The sequence below is a fragment of the Saccharomyces kudriavzevii genome, assembly GCF_947243775.1.
Source record: "Saccharomyces kudriavzevii IFO 1802 strain IFO1802 genome assembly, chromosome: 3".
NCBI lineage: Eukaryota > Fungi > Ascomycota > Saccharomycetes > Saccharomycetales > Saccharomycetaceae > Saccharomyces > Saccharomyces kudriavzevii.
This window is the reverse complement of record NC_079274.1, coordinates 248,251-269,294: the sequence shown is the minus strand read 5'-3', so window position 1 is coordinate 269,294 and position 21,044 is coordinate 248,251. Positions and strand designations below refer to the sequence as shown.

The window sequence follows — 21,044 nt, the reverse complement described above, 5'->3', positions numbered from 1 at the left end:
TCTGGAATCAGCTTTAAAATCCCAGTAATTTTTCAGAAAGGTGATTACAATGCGCTATAAAGAATATGAAAAGTATGAAATATATGTGTACATATTGATGAAAGGAGGGGAAAAAAAGTACAAAGGCTATGATTATCTGGAGCTTTTCCCACCCAATGGTGTCTAGTTCAACTTAGTTTCGCTAGATTGGGCGTTTATCAGTTTGGTTTCTCTCTGGAGACCAGTTCTATCGACGTTGGGCCAGTTGCCCCAGTTGGATAGCCTGACGACCAGACAAGTGGCGTTGTCCGAGTGCTTGGAGGCGATGGCCTGGATGAACTTTATAGTTTCCTCTGCGACGAACTGCGGAGTGGCCTTTTTCAGCCCCCAGGAGTTCACCGTGGAGGTGATGAGATCAACGACCTCTTGGTCTGCAAGCTTATTGGAAATGCCGTCGGTGACGAGTGCCAGAAAGCATTCGTCGCCATTGAAGGGCAGTTTCGACCGTTCAGGACGCGGCAAGTGCAGAGTGTTCCCGATGAGGAACGAGAAGATGTCTGGTTCGCTAGATATACCGTACGGTTTCCCTGCCATATCCCCAAACGATCTCGTATTAGCAAAATTGTTCAAGAATCTGGTCTCTCCGAAGGCGTCTGGGTTCAATCCAGAGGGGTCCAGGCTTAAACGGCGCCGTTCCCTGCTGGAATTGGTGTGGTGGGTCGTTGTTAATGAATGCGCAATCCCGTCTTGGTCGCATAGAATGATCTTGGAGTCGCCCACCTGGGTGACTATGAGCTTGAGCAGCCCAGAATGCGATATAATCCACGAGTCGTCGTCTTTGCCCCCATTCACGGGTGTATTTGGATTGTCGTAGGGATACAGAAATATGGACGACGCAGTAGACCCAGCTGCGGTGCCCAAGTCGCAGCATTGGTCGAGATCAAACTTGGCAAACCCGTAGAACAGCCGCAGCCGGTCCAGCTCAGTGAGCAGCGCGATCTTGTCAATGATGTTCCCCATCTTGTCAAAGATCATCCTGCCGCCGTTTTGTACCAGGACGGCATTGTCCCCCTCCTCCATTAAAAGCAGTTCCTGTTTCGAATTGCAGTTTCTTATGAACTTTTCATAGAATTTTTCGAACGTGGCCAGCTTGTGCTTCCAATAGTTCCCCTCGGGAAACCTTCTTGCATACTCTTGTACCAGTCTCTTCAAGTCCTGCTTTCCCCAGCAGGGTTCACGGTGATCTAGGCTGTCGCACAGCTTGTCTGCAAGCAACTGTGACAGCTGCGCACCTTTCTTCCCATGGCCATCAAATACAGAACAGTTCAAAGCACTGCCATACGTATTGGGCCACGACCGCATCATTTTGATCGAGTAATTGTCCTGGTTTTCCAACCGATTAATCCTGCTCGTGGCATGGCCCACGTACCCTGGGAGCCCCCGTAATAGGTCCAGCTTCAGCCCAACATTCTGCGACGGTTTGCAATACGCATAAGCACTTCCCAACCGCATCAATTCCCCCTCTTCTGACGCCCGAGTGTTCAATTACAGCCTCTTATTGCCACTACTGTTATCACATCCTTCTTTATTCTTCTCGCATTGCACGAAATTTTTTTCTGCTCTTCCTCTCTTAAGAAAGAAACAAAGTGAATAAAAAGAACCTGTTCACTTTGATGGCAGACAGTTAAAACCCGGAAAGAAGCAACAGCAACAAGCACCAGCAATGTCCTTCTTTGGGTTAGAAAACAGCAGCAATGCGCGAGACGGTCCTCTGGACTTTGAAGAGAGTTACAAGGGCTACGGCGGGCATGAACTCGAGGAGAACGATTATTTGAACGACGAAACGTTTGGTGATAATGTCCAGGTTGGTACAGACTTTGATTTCGGTAATCCGCGCAGCAGCAGTGGCAATAACGCAGTCAATGGCAATGCCGTTGGCACGACGGCAAGGTCCTATGTTGCGGCTACTGCAGAGGGAATTGGCGGTCCAAGGACCAACGCAGCCCCGGCAGCTGCAGCACCCTTGGACTTGAAGCCAATGGAGTCGCTGTGGTCCACCGCACCACCCCCAGCAATGGTACCACCATCTCAAGGAGCGATGGCCCCGGGTCCGCAGCAAATGGGTCCTCCACAGCCCATTTTATCAATGCAGGACTTGGAAAGACAGCAACGCCAAATGCAGCAGCAGTTTATGAACTTCCATGCTATGGGTCCGCCACAGGGTCTCCCACAAGGTCCCCCTCAGCAGCAGTTTCCCATGCAACCTGTGTCAGGTCAACCAGGTCCCTCACAGTTTGCACCCGCACCTCCACCTCCTGGCGTCAATGTGAATATTGCTCAAATGCCCATCGGTCCTGCGCAAGTCCCAGTGCAAGCATCGCCTTCCCCCATTGGAATGTCCGGTGGGCCTTCTCCAGGTCCTGCAGTTGGTCCAGGTAAGATGCCTCTGCAAGGTGGACGCAGATCGAAGAGAGACTTGTCGCCTGAAGAACAAAGACGTTTGCAAATCCGTCACGCAAAGGTGGAAAAAATCCTGAAATACTCAGGTTTGATGACCCCCCGTGATAAGGACTTCATCACCAGATACCAATTGTCTCAAATTGTCACTGAAGATCCTTATAATGAGGATTTTTACTTCCAGGTCTACAAGATTATCCAGAGAGGCGGTGTCACTTCCGAGTCGAACAAGGGCTTAATTGCCAGAGCGTACTTGGAGCATTCGGGACACAGGCTCGGTGGTCGCTATAAGAGGACCGATATTGCTTTGCAAAGAATGCAAAGTCAAGTGGAAAAGGCTGTCACCGTGGCCAAGGAAAGGCCATCCAAGTTGAAGGACCAGCAAGCGGCTGCCGGTAACTCCAACCAAGACAATAAGCAAGCAAATACCGTTTTGGGTAAGATTTCTTCCACTTTGAACAGCAAGAACCCAAGAAGACAATTACAGATCCCCAGGCAACAACCTTCTGATCCCGATGCCCTGAAAGATGTCACTGACTCCTTGACAAACGTGGATTTGACCTCTTCGGGACCCCCCTCAGCTGGTTCATCTGCCGCGGCAGCTGCCTCCAAACAAAGAAGAAGATCTTCTTATGCGTTCAACAACGGTAATGGAACCACTAACTTGAACAAATCAGGGGGCAAGAAATTTATCTTGGAGTTGATCGAAACAGTTTATGAAGAAATTTTGGATTTGGAAGCCAACTTGAGAAACGGTCAACAAACCGACAGTACTGCAATGTGGGATGCCCTTCACATTGACGACTCTTCGTATGACGTAAACCCCTTCATCTCCATGCTATCGTTTGACAAAGGTATCAAGATTATGCCCAGAATTTTCAATTTCTTGGATAAGCAACAAAAACTGAAGATTCTGCAAAAGATCTTCAACGAACTATCACATTTGCAAATCATTATATTGAGTTCCTACAAGACCACTCCAAGACCAACACTAATGCAACTGAAAAAAGTCGACCTTTTTCAAATGATCATATTGAAGATTATCGTTTCGTTTTTGTCCAACAACTCCAATTTCATCGAAATCATGGGTCTGCTGTTGCACTTGATCAAAAATAACAACGTTTCATTCCTGACCACTTCCAAAATCGGTCTAAATTTGATTACTATTTTGATTTCCCGTGCCGCCTTAATCAAACAAGATTCCTCAAGATCAAATATTCTTTCATCGCCTGAAATTTCCACGTGGAACGAAATCTATGATAAATTATTCACCTCATTGGAAAGTAAGATCCAGTTGATTTTCCCTCCAAGAGAATACAATGACTACATCATGCGTTTACAAAACGAGAAGTTTATGGATGAAGCATACATTTGGCAGTTCCTAGCCAGTTTGGCACTGAGTGGGAAACTAAACCACCAAAGGATCATTATTGATGAGGTGCGCGACGAAATTTTTACCACCATTAACGAGGCGGAGACTTTGCAAAAGAAGGAAACAGAGTTGAGTACATCACCTCAAAGGTCTCCAGAACTAGAAACAGAATTGAAATCCATCACCTATAATAAAGAGAAACTATACCAGGATTTGAACCTGTTCCTGAACGTTATGGGGTTGGTATATCGTGATGGTGAAATCTCGGAACTAAAGTAACCGCGTTACTGTAATCTTAATGTGTTTACGTATGTATTTCTGCCCTTTTTTTTTCATCTTCTGCCCTTTGTATATCATTAGTTGTATATGTTTTTATATAAGTTTATTATCCTTTTTTTTTTCTAGGAAACCTATATTGGCAACTAAAGGCAGCACAATAAGGCAAAGAGTCAAAGAATGATTGAAAGTAAAGTTGAACTGGTGGCGGAATTAGTGTTAGAGTCCATAGGTAAGACGGATGTGGTATCTCGCCACACATTGGGGGCGCAATTAAGCCAAGTTAGTTTCCACATCGCAGCTTCGTCGGAAGAGGAGGGTGCGTCATCTCCCTTTGAGCTAACGGTGGTTCAGACGTTGAATGACAAAGACAAGTACACTGTGGTTATCTGCCATGGTTCGTCGGTCACTATGGCATGCCTGGTGAGTTACAACGACTTCAAACTGCCCACAGAACTGAGGTGGCCCCTGGAAAGAGAAGCCTTGCCCGTAGAGCCAGATTTGAAACCTGTGCTCACACAGCTCAAGAAACAGACCACTGATAGTGCTGAGATACCAAAGTTCGACGATGAGTACCAGGCACAAACAAGACAGAATCAGGGAGCTGCACCACTGAATCCGTATCCGGGACTCACAGTAACCGAACCGAGCTTTACAAATCCGGAAAGTGGGTATGCGGACCGTGATCTGTATCCTATGGGTACCAGCCATCCAGACTGGTCTCGAGGTCTTCCCAATCCTTTGGGCGCTCCAGGCAGCCAAGGAGGTATGATATTCGACCCAAATAGAAGGCCTCCTCAAAGGCGAGAAGACATGCCACCGGGGTGGATGCCTGGTTCGAAATACGACGAGCCATTTGGACCCGGGTCTAGTGGATTTGGGAGTTCAGGACCCGGATTTTTTTAGTTTTAAAGTTTTGTTTTCGTCATTCTTTATTGTGGTATTTAGTTTTTAAATAATGTACAGACATATCTACGCAAACAAAAAAAAAGATTCAGTTATTTAGGATCACTGTACACTGCCAAAGTGACATCGCCGTGTTTGTACAGGTGTACTAGTAACGAGTCGCCTTGAACTTGAGCAAAGCCCTCTGCGTCGAGTGCGATGTGCAATAATTCGCCTATGTCTTCGATTCTCTTGCTTCCCACGCCCGTGGACTCTATGACGTTGCCGCGGGTGTCGAAGGCGATGGTTCCCTTGATATCAGATTGTTGTTCTGCTTCCATCGCTGGCTTTTCCTGTGGGCACTTTGGTTGGGGTGGTGGTTTCTACAGTTCAGTAGCGGAATTCTCTTATTTTTGACAGGCTGAAATTTTAAGGTGAAATTCCACATGTAAACAAGAACAGGCCAAAGAGGAAAGAAAAGGTCAGATACGAAACAGAATGGTGTCGTTGGACGATTTACTGGGACTGGTGTATGTCACGTCGTGGTCTGTTTCGATGTACCCCCCGATAATCACCAATTGGCGTCACATGTCAGCGAGCGCAATATCGATGGATTTTGTCATGTTGAATACTGCCGGCTATTCCTATTTGGTGATATCCATCTTTTTGCAACTATACTGCTGGCAGTTGAAGGACGGGGAATCCGACTTGGGCAGGCCCAAGCTGACGCGGTTCGATTTCTGGTACTGCCTGCACGGATGCATAATGAACGTTGTCCTGTTGACCCAGGTAGTGGCAGGAGCACGGATCTGGGGGTTCCCCGTTAAGGGTCACCGCAAGATGAACCTGTGGTACTTAAGAATTTTGCTTACGTCGCTGACCATTTTTGCGATGCTGACCGTGCAATTCGTGTATGCGAATTGCACGTACGGCTGGCACAATTCAACAACGTTGGCGTACTGCAACAATCTGTTTCTGCTCAAGATATCGATGTCACTGATCAAGTACATCCCGCAGGTCACGCACAACTGGGCAAGAAGGTCCATGGACTGTTTCCCGATCCAGGGCGTGTTCCTCGATATCACAGGTGGTTTCGCGTCGCTGCTCCAGTTGATTTGGCAGTTGTCGAGCGACAGAGGCTTCAGCCTGGACATGTTCGTGACGAATTTTGGGAAGATAGGACTCTCGACGGTGACGTTGGTATTCAACTTCATTTTCATCATGCAATGGCTTGTGTACCGGGGGCAAGACCCTGATATGGTCCCAGCGTACCCACTGTAGCACAAAAGAAAAATCTGTACCTTCTATTTATGTATACACATATACGTATTATTACCGAGATAGATTAAGCTGGGTGAAATTTATACTTCTTTTTGGTGACGAGCACGTCCGTGAGGGCATCGTCGTCGACAAACCACGATACACGCCCGGCAGCACCTTCGTTGACAATGCTGCTGGGCAGGCCCTTCTCTGGTCTTTCCATAATGGTCTTGATGATGGGGGCCTTGGTCGCGCCCTCGACAACAAATGTAACTCTGTGGGAGTGGCAGATCACAGGTATGGTCAGCGAGATTCTGGTCGAGGGCCCGCTGGGGGCGTTCTCCACGGGCACAACCCACGCCAGTTTCTCACGCAAATTGTCCTGGAAGTTAGGGAACAGCGATGCGATGTGGCCATCCGGAGCACAGCCAAGCAGGAACAGATCGAACATCGGAAGCTTGACGGAATCTCTGCCGGCAAACCCGCGAATGAGCACTTTTTCGTAGTTGTCAGCGCATTCCTGCGCATCTTCAATGAGTGACTCGTCGATGTGGTACACCGTGGGAGTCCCGTACTTCGCCGTGTTTATCAGGTCCAGGATCTTCCTCTTGGCGCACCCATAGTTGCTCTCGTTCGAGCTGAAGGGCACAAGTCTCTCGTCCGCAAAGTAGATGTCCCACTCCCCCCACCTTACATCGTCTCGCTTGAGCAGACCCTCGTGTAGCACCTGAATCAACGACCCACCAGACAGAGCAATCCTGAACCGCTTCTCCTTCTTGAGCTTGCAGTTATTGCTGCCGCTACTGCTACCTGCACTCTTGGTCTCCACAACAGATGCTGTGCTCTTGCAGGAGGCCTCTCGGGTCATATCCAGCGCGTTCAGGCTGATGTTGGTCACGGAATGCTTTCTTTCGTTGTTGGGAGCCAACGCACTGTCCTGGGCGTGGACTACATGGTCAGCTACGGCCTCCGCCACGCCTGAGAACTCGTGAAACGCGAATATCTTGGGTACCGTCGTAGTCATCTTGCCCTGCCGCGAATTGCTTCTATTCCAGACCACACTCACTTCACACTACATTTGAACCATGTTCCATTATTATCATCGAAATTTATCAAGAAAACCCCTGCAGCGCCCGCCCTAATATGACCTTACCTTCCCCAGGTTCTCTAGCCAGGGTTAGATGTTTTTCTCATCGTAGCCCTACTACTTTTTACGTTTTAACCCTGGGGCTAAGAAAGTGAAATTTTCACGGGTCTTTTTTCCCTGCCTTGGCGCCTTACGTAAAAAAGTGATGCCAGGAACAATAGGATATATATAGCAGCAACGTCCGATAACGAGCTCGAGGCAGAGGGCTGATGTTGCTTGCCAACCGCGACAATTAAAAAAAGAGGTTTCGGTATAGGTGTGAATAGCAATGGGTGCATCGGATAGGCAGCAACAGCAGGGTGTTGAGGGCAGCAGGAACTCAGTTTCTCCTCAGGGTGCGGGCTCGAGCAAGGCCATAAAGAGGCTGTCAAGCCATTCGAGCCGAAAGTCGTCACGATGCGATTTGCAAGGGTTCAACAGCCCGGCGGCAATGGATGACTGCCCCAATCAGCGGAGTTTCAAGACGCAATATGTCATTAATGAGTCGCTGTATCTGGAGAAACTAAAGAAAACCGCCCTGGACGACTACTATACGAGGGGAATCATGCCCATATCGCGCTACGACGAAGATGGCGACGATGACGGGTTTGTTCGGCTACCCAATGGTGAGGAAATTGAAGAAGAGCTCGACTCAGGGTTCGATTTCCTCACTGGCACGTCTTACTGTAGGAAAATGAGGCTGGACTACGACGAGCTTGCTCAAGACTACAGCGTCGTTGAGCGATTTAAATGGCAATCGATGCTGGCTAAAGTGCTAAAGGGCGATATTGTCAAGAGCGAAAAGACCAGAATTGCCAACCAGGTCAAGAAACCGGGGTTGAATACGGAGCTCTCGGACGAGATATGGCTCGAGTTGAAGGCGTGGCTGAACGGGAAGACCGTGCAGGAGATGGCACGGTCGCTGGGGTATTTGAGGAACAACTCAGACTCCCTCTTTAAAGAAATTATGGAGTTTCGAATCCCGCAAGACAAGAATTTGAGCTTGGATGCATTGACGGCAATCTTGCAAGATCTCTTGGACAGATACAACACTGTTGTTTCGTATTGGCCCAACTTGAGGAAGATGCACAGGGACAAACCGATTGTCAAGAGTGCAGGATTCACCGCCAGGGTGGACGTTATCAACTCGTGGTTGAATTTTAAAACGAATCTGGCGTTGAAAAGACAGGAGCTGGACAGTTGGATAAACCGCTGCTCGCCGACGGGCAGTACGGCCAATTTCGAAGAGGGCTTCAACGGTGTGCCGGAATGGAACTTCAAGCTAAAAAGCCTTGCCGAACAATTGGTGAAGGAGAAGGACATCGAGTCCGTATTTCAGAAGAAGATTTTCTACCCGTTGTCGCCCTGGATGTTCAAGCTGAAACTGAGTATTATGGTCTATGGAGGAACACTAGAAGAGATGAACTTGAAATATCCGTATGAAAGGCTGAAATCGCTGCTGATTTTCCCCGGCTACTTGATCAAGGAAGTTATTTTGACCAGACTGTCATATGCACAAAAACTGAAAACCCCGACAATGATGATGATCGACCAGACGATCGACGATTTCAACTCCTTCATTAGATTGGCCGTGCAACTGAAATACACGCTCACCAAGTATTGCTCCGATTGGCCCTTTGATGTGGATTTTGACCCGACGTTCGAAAACACGGTCATAGAAGCCATCCGCTACTTATTCTTCCTATTGAATTTGAAGTTAATTGATTCCGCTAAAAAAAACTTCAAAGCTCCTGATATACTCCTGAAGTATTGGGACCATCTAAAAAATGTCGGCCATTATATAAAGGGTGCGGAAACCGTCATTCCTAATGAATTTCTCAAGTTAACCTTAAGATTGATCCACAAGTTGCAATTCTACCTCTCGGAACAACAGGACTCTCCGCCAACTTTTGCAAACGCCTCAGAGGCAGAAAAATGGTTGAGCTCTATTTTCGAAAACTTGGGCGCCATGAAAAGGAAACTAAACCGGTTTAGCAATATTCTGACAAAGGCATTCCAAAATTCCGTGGTTTTTCAGATCAACCATGGTACAAATCTTCTGAAAAAATTAAAGGATGCTGGCTATTTTTTAATTCATTCCGGTGGAAAGTTGCAGTCCAATGGCATATATCTGTTGGCCACTCCTGAACTGCTGGACGGCGACGATGATGCCATCTTGAGTATTCTTCAAAACAAGGCCATTGGCTGTGATCTTGTCCCCAAATTAGACATTGGAAATAACTTGAATCTGTATGATGTTACAGCGGAGGAAACAAGGTCAAATATTTTAATGGCGAAGGAGGAGAATGCCAAAGGCATTCCTTACTATCGTGTAGTGGCGAACTTATCGGCGCATTTAAACAAACATTCCCATCATTCGAAAGGAGAGAAATCTTCAACAACCCATTATGATCGGTACCTTAAGGAAGAGAACAAGGAAATCCTGGAGTTAGAGCTCGCCTTGAACTCGTTGGGTGCATTAGTGGTACTGTTTCCTGGAGAGCCGGTGGTGTGGGAGGGGCAAATATATGAGCTTTCTAATGACAGCATTTTGCATTCTAGCGATATCAATTTGAAGAAAATCGGCAGTCCAAATTCTTTGATCTTACTTAATCAAGGTTCAAATTACGCACTAACTTATCAAGTCGACAAATTTAGTCTGATCGCGGGTGATTCTGTCTCCGTCAAGGAAAGGCGCTGTTCAATTGATGCAATTGAATCTTCCCTACAAAGAATCAATAAGGCGTATTACAAGTTCACTTACACAGTTTTGGATAATTACAACGGAATTTTAAGCAGCTTTATGGAACAATGTCCAGGGAGCGAGTTACTGAACACGATATTCATGTTTGGAAGGGACTTCGGAAGAAGCTTCCTGAAAAATAATTCCTTTACCGCAAAGAAAAAATCTGTCATTGCCTTGTCAATGGTTAAATTAAGTATAAACTGGTTGAAATTTCTTGTTGAAGACTGTGATCCCACCGACCAGCGAACCTTTAGGTGGTGTGTTTTAGCGATGGAGTTTGCCATGCAAATGACCAATGGCTATAACATTTTGGCATTGGACGAAGAGCAATTCCAAAAATTAAAGGAAAGGATTTCTGTATGTATGTCTTTATTAATTTCGCATTTCGATGTCATGGGTGCAAGAGCTACGGAAACTGAAAATGGTACACAACAGGCAAGATTGAATATTGACATTGAAGACAACATCGATGAAGAAGCAACTCTACAAATAAACAGTAAATTGAGATTAGAAGCTATCGAATATTTGGAAAATACTGTGAAGAAGAACCCAAGGCAAATGGGGAAAGTCTTGGACGCTACGGATCAAGGCAACAAATATTTACTATCACTAGCGTCGTCGCTATCAAATGTTTCGATGAGATGGCAAAAGGGCAGCTTTATTGGTGGGGGGACATTTGGACAGGTATACTCTGCAATAAATCTAGAAAACGGTGAGATCCTGGCCGTTAAGGAAATAAAGATGCATGACATAAAGACAATGAAGAAGATCTTTCCCTTAATTAAAGAAGAGATGACCGTACTGGAAATGCTGAACCATCCTAATGTCGTCCAGTATTACGGGGTCGAAGTCCATCGCGATAAAGTTAATATTTTCATGGAATATTGTGAAGGTGGCTCGTTGGCCAGCTTGTTAGATCGTGGAAGGATTGAAGATGAGATGGTCACGCAAGTGTATACGCTGGAACTACTAGAGGGTTTAGTGTATTTACACAAATCCGGGGTGGTGCATCGTGATATCAAGCCGGAGAATATTTTATTAGATTTCAATGGGATTATAAAATACGTTGATTTTGGCACAGCACGAACTGTCGTGGAATCAAGTACTAGGGCTCTACAAAAGGCAGCCACAGGTGACCTTCAAGAAGCTGAACCCGAAACAAAGCCTGTGAACTGCATGATGGGTACACCGATGTATATGGCGCCAGAAGCCATTTCGGGCTCTACAGTGAAGGGCAAGCTAGGAGCAGACGACGTATGGGCATTGGGATGTGTTGTCCTCGAAATGGCCACAGGTAGACGGCCCTGGTCCAACTTGGATAACGAATGGGCTATCATGTACCACGTGGCTGCAGGCCATGTCCCGCAATTGCCCAGTACGGACGAAATGACTCCAGCTGGGAGGGCCTTCTTAGAAAGATGTTTGGTCCAAGATCCTAGCATGAGAGCTACTGCCACGGAACTACTAGTCGATCCCTGGATGATGCATATCCGGGAAATAGCATTCGGTGGCTCAGACAAAGATAAAATATCCGTCGCAAGCTCATAGAGAGTTGATATAATATGATAAAGTTTAATGTATGTAATCAAACAATGACGAAGGCAAAAGGCCTTATTCAAGATGCGTTACCCGAGATGCTAATGAAAAATTTTAAAATGAAGAAAAAAAAATACGCGATGAGCTAAAAAAGAGTAGCTCTAAGACGAAGATATTCCACAGCATATATATCTTGTTTGCAATTCCAGTAAAAGTACGCTATTATAACATCTAATGTCTACTCTGATCCCGCCACCTTCTAAAAAGCAAAAGAAAGAAGCTCAACTACCCAGAGAAGTGCCTATCATTCCCAAAGATTTGCCTAATGTTTCAATTAAGTTCCAAGCCTTAGATACAGGTGACACCGTGGGTGGTTCCCTGAGAGTTCCCGGCTCTATCTCCGAAAAGCAATTAGAGGAACTTTTGAATCAACTCAATCGTACCTCAGATGACCCAGTGCCATATACATTCAGTTGTACCATCCAAGGTAAGAAGGCAAGTGATCCAGTGAAGACGATTGACATAACAGATAACCTATATTCTTCGTTAATAAAACCAGGTTTTAACAGTACAGAAGATCAGATTACGCTGCTGTATACTCCAAGAGCGGTTTTCAAAGTCAAGCCGGTTACTAGAAGCTCATCAGCCATTGCGGGCCATGGCTCCACAATTTTGTGCTCTGCGTTCGCACCCCACACAAGTTCTAGAATGGTTACTGGTGCAGGCGACAACACCGCAAGGATTTGGGACTGTGACACTCAAACACCTATGCATACTTTAAAGGGTCATTTCAATTGGGTTCTTTGTGTTTCTTGGTCTCCAGATGGTGAAGTGATTGCTACAGGTTCCATGGATAATACTATAAGGTTATGGAACCCAAAAACTGGGGAGTGTCTAGGTGATGCTCTAAGAGGTCATTCAAAATGGATCACTTGCTTGAGTTGGGAACCTATACATCTTGTGAAACCAGGTTCCAAACCAAGATTAGCTTCATCTTCTAAGGATGGTACTATTAAGATTTGGGACAGTGTGAATAGAGTTTGTCAGTACACATTGAGTGGTCATACAAATTCAGTTTCATGTGTCAAATGGGGTGGTCAAGGTCTGTTGTATAGTGGGTCTCACGATAGAACTGTGCGTGTTTGGGACATGAATTCTCAAGGCAGATGTATTAACATCTTAAAATCGCACGCTCATTGGGTCAATCACTTATCTTTATCTACAGATTACGCACTACGTGTAGGTGCTTTTGATCATACAGGTAAGAAACCTGCAACCTCAGAGGAAGCTCAGAAAAAGGCATTAGAGAACTATGAAAAGATTTGTAAAAAGAATGGGAGCTCAGAAGAAATGATGGTCACCGCAAGTGACGATTTCACCATGTTCTTATGGAACCCATTAAAATCCACCAAGCCAATAGCAAGAATGACTGGTCACCAAAAATTGGTTAATCATGTGGCCTTCAGCCCTGATGGTAGATATATCGTCTCAGCATCTTTCGATAACTCCATTAAACTATGGGACGGCAGAGACGGTAAGTTCATCTCCACATTCAGGGGTCATGTAGCCAGTGTATACCAGGTTGCATGGTCCTCTGACTGCCGACTATTGGTGTCTTGTTCCAAGGATACCACTTTGAAGGTGTGGGACGTGAGAACTAGAAAGCTTTCTGTTGATCTTCCAGGTCATCAAGACGAAGTGTACACGGTCGACTGGAGTGTTGATGGTAAAAGAGTGTGTAGTGGGGGAAAAGACAAGATGGTAAGACTATGGACACATTGAGCTGCATGCTAGCATGATCGACATCCATATAAATATTGTATAACTGTGATATAGAATTGCATTTTTTGAATACGAAAGTAAAATAAAAAACTTCTGTAAATCATGTTATATTAGTCATTGCGTACGAGGGATTTGACAGATAAACTGAAATATAAGCACCAACGCCATTGTAGATTCAACAGAAGGGGAAACCTTTTGAAGGAGGAACGCTTTCTCAGAGGGATGTTCTTTTTACTGCAAACGTGTGATCAAAGTATGATAAGGGCGTGTGCTTTCAAAAACTGTGTAGGACGGAGGTTCCTTCCAAGACCAACTAGAACCACCATGTTTCAAACATTAAGATATGCGTCCACTAGTGAAAACAAAGCTGTTGAGACTCCCATTTTCCCAAAATTAGAAGACGTGGATATGAATGAGCTCATAGGAAACAACAATTTTGGTAAAGGTACTTATCATGTGGAAAGAAGTAGTACGGGGAATTTGCCGGTGTATTCCGCTTACAGAAATGGAGGGAATAAGACCATTACAGAGATCAGAAAAATCCAAGGAGATATAATTCAATTAAGAAATGACCTGCAGGAACACCTGCATTTCATACCGAAGGAGTCATGGTCTATAGTGATGCAATCGAAAAAAATTATCATTAAGGGCAACGCTGTAGAAGCAGTCAAAAGGATACTAACCAAAAAATTTTAGTAGTACTAATGTATAAAAAATAATTGTCATGTATATATCTCAAGAAAGATTCTTAGTCAGATAAGAGTGAGGTTAATAGAAGGGATATTGCTTATTTACGTCTTAACGACACCGTACGAGGCTTTTCCTGCATGCATTTGTAAGCAATGAAACAACTTCCAAGGACAAATAAACACAACAGGGCTTTGCAAACAGGATGGTTCAGATCATAGGAAGTTGTGCCGGCAGAAGCGGCGGTGCTGGTGCTGGTGCTGGTGCTGGTGTAGCCTTCATGTTTTTGGAAAAGATTTTCCAAGGTAACACCAACAGATGTATCGCCGTTTCTGAACTTACTAACCTCACTCATGTAGGTAGAATTCAACTCTAAAAGGTTACCAATTTTCAAATCTTCTAGAACGAAATACAGTAACTGTAACTTGTGCTCCGGTTTCCCGTACTCGTCTACCTCAGTATATTGGATGACGTCCATTAGTTCATCTAAACCAGAGGTGATTTGGCCAAACACGACACTTTTACCGTCTAGTTCCTCATTGCCATCAGTTTTAGTGGTGATGATGAATTCAGAGGTATTGGAGTCAGGACCAAAGTAGGCCATGGCAAGCCTGCCGGGTCTGTCATGCTTCAAAGAAAAGTTTTCATCGTTAAACTTGGGTCCGTAAATACTGAAGGGACCCACATCGGGAGCCACTGTGCCACCCTGAATATATCCATTGGCGAAAACCTTGGTTATTTTTGTCTGACGGTATGAGTAGGTATGGATGTCCTTGGGGTCCTTTCCCTCAACGACAGCCTTCACACCACGACCAAGCGAAGCAAAGTTTTTTACTGTTATGGGCACCACGGTACCGTATAACTCGAACGTCAAGTCCGCCTCTTTCATCAACTCCGATGTGGGGTCAAAGTACTCGATAGTGATTGCTCCGCGCTGTGTAACAGGGGGGTTAGGCTCGTACAGTTTCTTTAGATCGACATCTTTGGAAGTAAGGTGCTTATCTGATGAAGGTGCGGCATGTACCTGATAGAGCACCAACGAGTACAAGCAAAGCAGCAACGATTTCAACCACATGTTGTTGATTGTTGATCTTATCCTAGAAGTTGTTTGTGTCCTCCGGTCTTCCAGTGAATTAGTATGCGTGTGTGTTTAGTAGCAAGTAGAGGAGCAAAACCTGAGACTTGCTGTTGTCGGCAAACGAAAACGCTTCACTTCAACGTTGCGATAATATACCTTTCCTGTGTCGTTTAAAAGAACCTTTGAGTTCCCAAAATTATGCACTATTTCAAACAATGAAAAAGGGCGCATAAGCCCTGGAAACAATGGTAGGGCCTTCTAGCGTGTATGGGTCTTACAATTCGTACTTGGTGCAAAAGCCAAGCCAATTGCGACCTACACAAGTGGATGAAGAGGTGGTGGTGGCGGTGATGCGGGTGGTTCTGGTTGGTGTAACGTGGCTTCTAGTCTTAGTAACAAGCCTCGATGAGGAATCCCAGTTTCTGCTAGGAACAAAGTTCCAGTTGTAGCAGTCTACGCAGGGTTCTGGCTCCACGCATCTGGCAGCTTGCTCGTAGCCAAGCAGAACTTCGTCGATGACCTTGTGAATTCTGTGGTTGAACATGTTGACGCTCCAACCTTTGTCGTTGACCACGTCGTAGACACAGACTCTACCCGTGTGGCATGCGGTTTCCATGGCGTAGCCCACCAGTGAGCAACTGGAGCTGGCTCCGTTGCATGTGCCCATGAAGATCGGGTCTGCGTTGTGCCCGAAGTGCCATATGCCCTCCATGTATGAGGGTAGTCCTGGGGGGAATGGCAGATGTAGCCTCCTGGAAGCTAGTAACTCGCCCGGAGACTCGAATGCGACCGCTGGTAGTCCAAACGTGCGGCCCAACAGACTGGCCAATGCGCCACCCAGCGAGTGACCTGTGACCCATATGGCCGCGTCAGGATATTCTTCCAGGACGCCCTTATAAATGTCAATGATCGCGGAGTAGAATCTATCCTTGCGTCTTAGCTCCTTCTCTAGACAGGACTCATCGCACGTGTACGACTTCACATAGCAATCGCACACGGTTGTCCATAGGTAGCTCACTCTTGCACAACAACACGAAAATAGCAGGTTGTCGTTGACCTTGTCGTTGCCCGTGGTTTCATCTTCACCAGATCCCGGTAGACCCTGCGCGCTAGTCCCCTTTATCGACAGCACCACGATGTTCTCTAATTCATTGTAAAAAACATGGCCACGAATGCCATCACCGTCCCAGCCAAAATCTTCCGGCTCCGTTTCATTCCATGGTCCTGTGACATTACGCCAGTCCCCCGTTTGCGGTATTCTTACGTATGCATTAGACGACATCAACGCCAATGAAACTACTGTATCCCTATCGGTGACATTAGGCGCCACGACATCATCATTTATCCACATGGCGTATGTCTCGTCCTCTGCCATGTATGTCTCTCCGGTTATATATGCCTCCATAAAATCAGGATCTCTTCGCTTCATGCGCTTCAATGTTAGTGGCATCTTCCGCAGCTGAAACCTAAAGTCAAATGGATTGGTAGTAGCATAGTCAGCACTGTTGATCCATAGGGGTTCTTGATCTTCGTCATCCTGTATTTGAGCGGCAGCTTCTTGATATATTGTTCCAGCCTCGGCGATCAGTTGTGGAGTCACTTCTAGCCTCTGGTGCAAGCGGTAATCGTCTCCAACCCCATGCCTGTAAATAGATTTTAGTTTGAATGTGTTCTTAGATTTTTGATCCAGTGCCCCCCTAGATGATCTCTTGTCCACCGGCAAAGTGCCTGGTACAACGAAATAGTAAGCGGCAAGGCAGAGTATGAAGAACGTTAGCACGTACCCTGGACGCAAAGTAAGAGCAGATCTCTTGCCTGAAGGGCGTTCGTGCAACATTCAGTAAAATACTTTTCTTGTTTCTCTAGGTTTTAGTACCCTGATCAGTTCTCGATTGCGATAACAGTTTCTGAGCAACGGTGCCCTTTTCTAAAGTTCTTCAAACGGTTGTACTGATTCAAGCCCCTTAATAACTTTTGTGAGTAGCGAAAGAAGGGCTTAAGTTTTTTAGATAATGGAAAAAGCCCATCATTCTATCTGACCATCTCTCCATCGATATTTATATATATACATAGGTTCCTATTACGTAGTGTTGAACACAGGCGGGTAACACGATAAATGCTGTAAAACGTGATGATGCACACTTTACTCCATCAACACAGCCGTCTCAATTATGAAGTTGATACATGGAACATTTACAGCAGTAGGTGCTAACAATTCTTTTCATTTGTTTTACAATTCTTTTTTTTTTAATGTTGTGGTTGGATACATATCAATTGTTCAAAAGGTGAGCTGAACTTAAATTTAGAGGAAAAAAGGAAAACATCAGAATACCTTTGCCGAGGTCAATGTTAATAGTATTGAGTATCACTGCAAAGTATCCAAGAATTATGTCAGTGCATGGCTTAGCTTCTGTGTGTTTAACTCACCCTGGTACTAAACGATATGTAAATCATTTCGTGTTAAGTGATTGTTTTCTTTCAAGACCTGATAAATAATATTTGTACACCTTGTATGACCTAACATATTAACACATACCCTACTGTATATTCTAAAAAACCCTCCTGCCCTTATTTATTGATTTTAGCAATTTTCATTGTGATCTCGAGAAATATACAAGGAAGTGACAACTGCAAGACCTTCAAATAACCACACTCATAGCTGCTCCAGACGACTGGAGCTCATTTATTAGCGAGATATCACGATTTCTTCCTGTCGGTGCCTTTTTACGTCCCTTTTACTCCTTCAAACGTAGAAGAATCGGTATAATGATGAGTGGCGATTCTGCAAATTACAATGTCGGATACCCAATATACGGTGCTAAATTTATCAATGAAGACACGCTATTGGTAGCTGGTGGGGGTGGTCAGTACAATCCCTCATTTTCGAACAAAATCACAGCGCTAAAGGTAAATTTCCAGAAAAAAAAACACATAAGAAGATTCCGTGAGATCACGTTAGATTCGATTGATGACGCACCAACTTCATTGGATTGTAACAACAATCTGATCTTGGTTGGTTGTAACGAGTTATTTAATGAACCTTCCCTGGCTAACGTCAATCATCACTTGAGGAAGTTCGTGTTTGAACGAGAACATTTGAAGTTTGTCGCTAGTATTGATTTCAACAGAACTACGGAGCCATCCGTCTTCAGCAAGTTTATTTATATAAATCAGATGGCTACTGTGGCAGCGATTGCATCGTCTGAAGTGCCCACAGTGATTAGAATCATTGATCCCAGAAATTTGACCGAAAATTACGAGATCGAAACGGGCAAGGAAGTCAACGATTTGCACTTCGCGCCCAACGGTATTCTACTGTCGTATGTTACTTCTAACTCTTTGGAAGTGGCATCCGTCAGGGACGGGAAATTTGTGGCAAGGAAAATCGACTTCGACAAAAATCTTATTCTTTCTAACATCAGATTTCTCAACGATAATACGATTTTGGTTGCCGCATCACTATTGAATTCTGATGGGGTCTCCTTGTTAAAACTGGGTGTAAGCTCTAAGGGCGTCAAGATCTTAAAGACTGCATCTTTCATGTTTGATTTGAATGGGATAACGTCGATGGATGTCTCCCCGAATAAAGAATTTGTTGCGTTATCGTCTAAGGATAAATCAATTGCTATTATTAGTGTTCAGAAGCTGAAGCTAGTGCAATTAGTGCCAAGAGTACATGAATCTACTATTACGAGAGTCACTTTTTCTCCAGACTCTAAATATCTGGCAAGTACTTCCATTGGTAACACGATCAATGTGCTTAAACTTTCCAGTAAATCGTCATCATTTTTACGCAAGGTTTGGAAGTTTTTCGTCAATTTTATTCTATTGGTCTTTTTGGCTGGTGCTATTCAACTAGGCTACAAATATAACGCGCACGGCCTTATTTACAGATATGCTCGCGATATGTATAAGTCCAAGTTTGAACAGAGCTCCCCTTTAGATCCAGAAACATCTCATTACTTCACTATTAACGATGGCACCAAAGATATCACCATAACCGCAGATATAGTCAGTGTCACTCATTTAACAAGCGATATTGACACCGAACTCTCCTCATTTGACACTAGCACTATGAAAACAGTCGTAGGAGATGAAGAAAGCTCTGTTTGGGTATCATCATCAATCATTTCATCTTCACCTTCTCTTTCTTCCTTTTCTAAAGCTTCTGAATCTGTTGCCAAAGAACTCCCCATCTCCTCTTCTTCATTCGTGCACGAAAGCGCCGCTAATGAGCCGATTTTATCCTCATCCACTTCTGAGGTTACCAAATCAATAAGTTCATCATCAGAATCAATCATTAGTGAAACAAGTGTCACCCCATCAAAGGCAGAGTCGACATCATTATCTTTGGCGACTAGTACAGAATCTCCCCAATCCGCGATCTCTTTAAGTGAGCAAACTTCCTCGACTGTAGTGGAACAATCGGAGAATCAAGCAACAAAACTTAGGGATAACGAATCGAGGGCTGTAAGCAGTGTATCATCATCATCTTCAATAATAATTGCCACTGTTACATCACCATCATCCACTAGTGCCAGAACTGCAGTCACTACTACGAATGCAGATTCAATCAATGATTCAGGCAAGTTAACTTCCATGGACAACTCGAAGTTTGCATCCACAAGAGAAATCTACAGAACAAAAGTAATTACAGAAGTCATCACAAAAATTGAGTATAGAAATATACCAGCATCTAGTTCAGAGACAACAACTAGGCAGTATGGTAGCACAATTTCCTCGAGGTCGCCCACACCAACAAACACAATTGTTTCCGGGCCAGTGACTAAAATCGATCCCATAGCATCAGAATTAGAGGGCATGGCTGAAACGCCTGTGGATCCCACGTCCGTGAGATCAGAAATTGAGCCTGTAAAATCTAGCTTGACTCCAACTACCTCATTAATACCAGCATCTGAGAGCTTCACTTCTAGCTTTCAATCACCGGAAGTACCAACTGCAACTTCTTCTGCCTTTGTCTTTGAACCAACTCCGTTATCTCCCGTCCTAACTGTTTCGAATAATCATTCTGTCTCTGAATCTATCTCATCAGTTATCGAGGAGGCTACAGCTAGTTCATCCCTAGAAACAGGAACAGAGGCCGCCACAACTACTAAGAATTCCGGGTATACCAGTGATGTGGCTGAAATGATACAATCGCTCGGAACAGATTCTGTTCTGCCTTCCGCGTCGAAAACCACAAATATCGGAGATATTCCTTCCCCATCCGCAGCTTTGAGCAGCGTTAGTGTTAATTCGATTATTGTACAGTCGTTCGATAAAACCACGTCGTTACCTGTGAAGGCTGACCCAACTATTGTATCTCATATGACAGCATATACCAGTTTAGCGTTGTCATCCTTAAGAGATTCGCATGGAACAGCTGCGAATTCAGCCGCTTCGCCAGAATTTGTGCAAAAAGAAATAGTGATAGAGGTAAAGCCCACGAAAAGTTTACCTGGAACAACTGACACGTTTGATAATTTATTGAGTGCCAGCATAAAGAAAGAAGATACGTTTACGGAAACGCATACTTCTAATTATGAAGAAGTCACCGATAGCGCTTCGTCGTATGGTGAAGTAGCTTCTTCATTTAACGTACAAACTTCCACTTTTGCTGATGTAAAGATTCCCTCAGAACCAACTACAAAACCTTTGGGTAGCAATCCGGATTCAGACATCGTTCACGGTGGCAATGAAGCAGTTGATACGATAAATGACGTTGATCTTCATGATGAATTGTAATGATCAAATATATTATAATGTTATATGTGAATAAGTAGTTATGTGCTCGTTAATTCCTTGGGTATTCCTCATGCCTGTTTGTTTTTGCTTACTATTGGCGAGAATGAAAATATTG

General features: G+C 44.7%; 12 protein-coding genes across 12 annotated transcripts; 7 read left to right on the top strand and 5 right to left on the bottom strand.

The window, feature by feature from the left end:
• Positions 1-162: 162 nt before the first annotated feature.
• On the bottom strand, positions 163-1,491 carry PTC6 (type 2C protein phosphatase PTC6; the record flags this gene model as incomplete). The annotated part of the gene is made up of 1 exon (XM_056232108.1): positions 163-1,491. One exon carries the CDS (start codon positions 1,489-1,491, stop codon positions 163-165), a length of 1,329 nt encoding a protein of 442 aa, XP_056086419.1.
• A 211-nt stretch (positions 1,492-1,702) lies between these two features.
• Positions 1,703-4,087, top strand: PAT1 (deadenylation-dependent mRNA-decapping factor PAT1; the record flags this gene model as incomplete). The annotated part of the gene is made up of 1 exon (XM_056232106.1): positions 1,703-4,087. The coding sequence occupies one exon, from the start codon at positions 1,703-1,705 to the stop codon at positions 4,085-4,087; it is 2,385 nt and encodes a 794-aa protein (XP_056086418.1).
• Positions 4,088-4,264: 177 nt separating this feature from the next.
• FUB1 (Fub1p) lies at positions 4,265-4,990 on the top strand (the record flags this gene model as incomplete). The annotated part of the gene is made up of 1 exon (XM_056232105.1): positions 4,265-4,990. The coding sequence occupies one exon, from the start codon at positions 4,265-4,267 to the stop codon at positions 4,988-4,990; it is 726 nt and encodes a 241-aa protein (XP_056086417.1).
• A 92-nt stretch (positions 4,991-5,082) lies between these two features.
• On the bottom strand, positions 5,083-5,310 carry EGO2 (Ego2p; the record flags this gene model as incomplete). The annotated part of the gene is made up of 1 exon (XM_056232104.1): positions 5,083-5,310. The coding sequence occupies one exon, from the start codon at positions 5,308-5,310 to the stop codon at positions 5,083-5,085; it is 228 nt and encodes a 75-aa protein (XP_056086416.1).
• A 157-nt stretch (positions 5,311-5,467) lies between these two features.
• Positions 5,468-6,250, top strand: ERS1 (cystinosin-like protein ERS1; the record flags this gene model as incomplete). Its single annotated transcript, XM_056232103.1, has 1 exon — positions 5,468-6,250. One exon carries the CDS (start codon positions 5,468-5,470, stop codon positions 6,248-6,250), a length of 783 nt encoding a protein of 260 aa, XP_056086415.1.
• A 64-nt stretch (positions 6,251-6,314) lies between these two features.
• SOL2 (Sol2p) lies at positions 6,315-7,253 on the bottom strand (the record flags this gene model as incomplete). Its single annotated transcript, XM_056232102.1, has 1 exon — positions 6,315-7,253. The coding sequence occupies one exon, from the start codon at positions 7,251-7,253 to the stop codon at positions 6,315-6,317; it is 939 nt and encodes a 312-aa protein (XP_056086414.1).
• A 391-nt stretch (positions 7,254-7,644) lies between these two features.
• On the top strand, positions 7,645-11,649 carry SSK22 (mitogen-activated protein kinase kinase kinase SSK22; the record flags this gene model as incomplete). Its single annotated transcript, XM_056232101.1, has 1 exon — positions 7,645-11,649. The coding sequence occupies one exon, from the start codon at positions 7,645-7,647 to the stop codon at positions 11,647-11,649; it is 4,005 nt and encodes a 1,334-aa protein (XP_056086413.1).
• Positions 11,650-11,871: 222 nt separating this feature from the next.
• RSA4 (Rsa4p) lies at positions 11,872-13,419 on the top strand (the record flags this gene model as incomplete). Its single annotated transcript, XM_056232100.1, has 1 exon — positions 11,872-13,419. The coding sequence occupies one exon, from the start codon at positions 11,872-11,874 to the stop codon at positions 13,417-13,419; it is 1,548 nt and encodes a 515-aa protein (XP_056086412.1).
• A 255-nt stretch (positions 13,420-13,674) lies between these two features.
• Positions 13,675-14,115, top strand: IMG2 (mitochondrial 54S ribosomal protein mL49; the record flags this gene model as incomplete). The annotated part of the gene is made up of 1 exon (XM_056232099.1): positions 13,675-14,115. The coding sequence occupies one exon, from the start codon at positions 13,675-13,677 to the stop codon at positions 14,113-14,115; it is 441 nt and encodes a 146-aa protein (XP_056086411.1).
• Positions 14,116-14,206: 91 nt separating this feature from the next.
• CPR4 (peptidylprolyl isomerase family protein CPR4) lies at positions 14,207-15,181 on the bottom strand (the record flags this gene model as incomplete). The annotated part of the gene is made up of 1 exon (XM_056232098.1): positions 14,207-15,181. One exon carries the CDS (start codon positions 15,179-15,181, stop codon positions 14,207-14,209), a length of 975 nt encoding a protein of 324 aa, XP_056086410.1.
• Positions 15,182-15,458: 277 nt separating this feature from the next.
• On the bottom strand, positions 15,459-17,021 carry ATG15 (triglyceride lipase ATG15; the record flags this gene model as incomplete). Its single annotated transcript, XM_056232097.1, has 1 exon — positions 15,459-17,021. The coding sequence occupies one exon, from the start codon at positions 17,019-17,021 to the stop codon at positions 15,459-15,461; it is 1,563 nt and encodes a 520-aa protein (XP_056086409.1).
• Positions 17,022-17,950: 929 nt separating this feature from the next.
• On the top strand, positions 17,951-20,929 carry SED4 (GTPase-activating protein SED4; the record flags this gene model as incomplete). The annotated part of the gene is made up of 1 exon (XM_056232094.1): positions 17,951-20,929. The coding sequence occupies one exon, from the start codon at positions 17,951-17,953 to the stop codon at positions 20,927-20,929; it is 2,979 nt and encodes a 992-aa protein (XP_056086408.1).
• Positions 20,930-21,044: the final 115 nt, after the last annotated feature.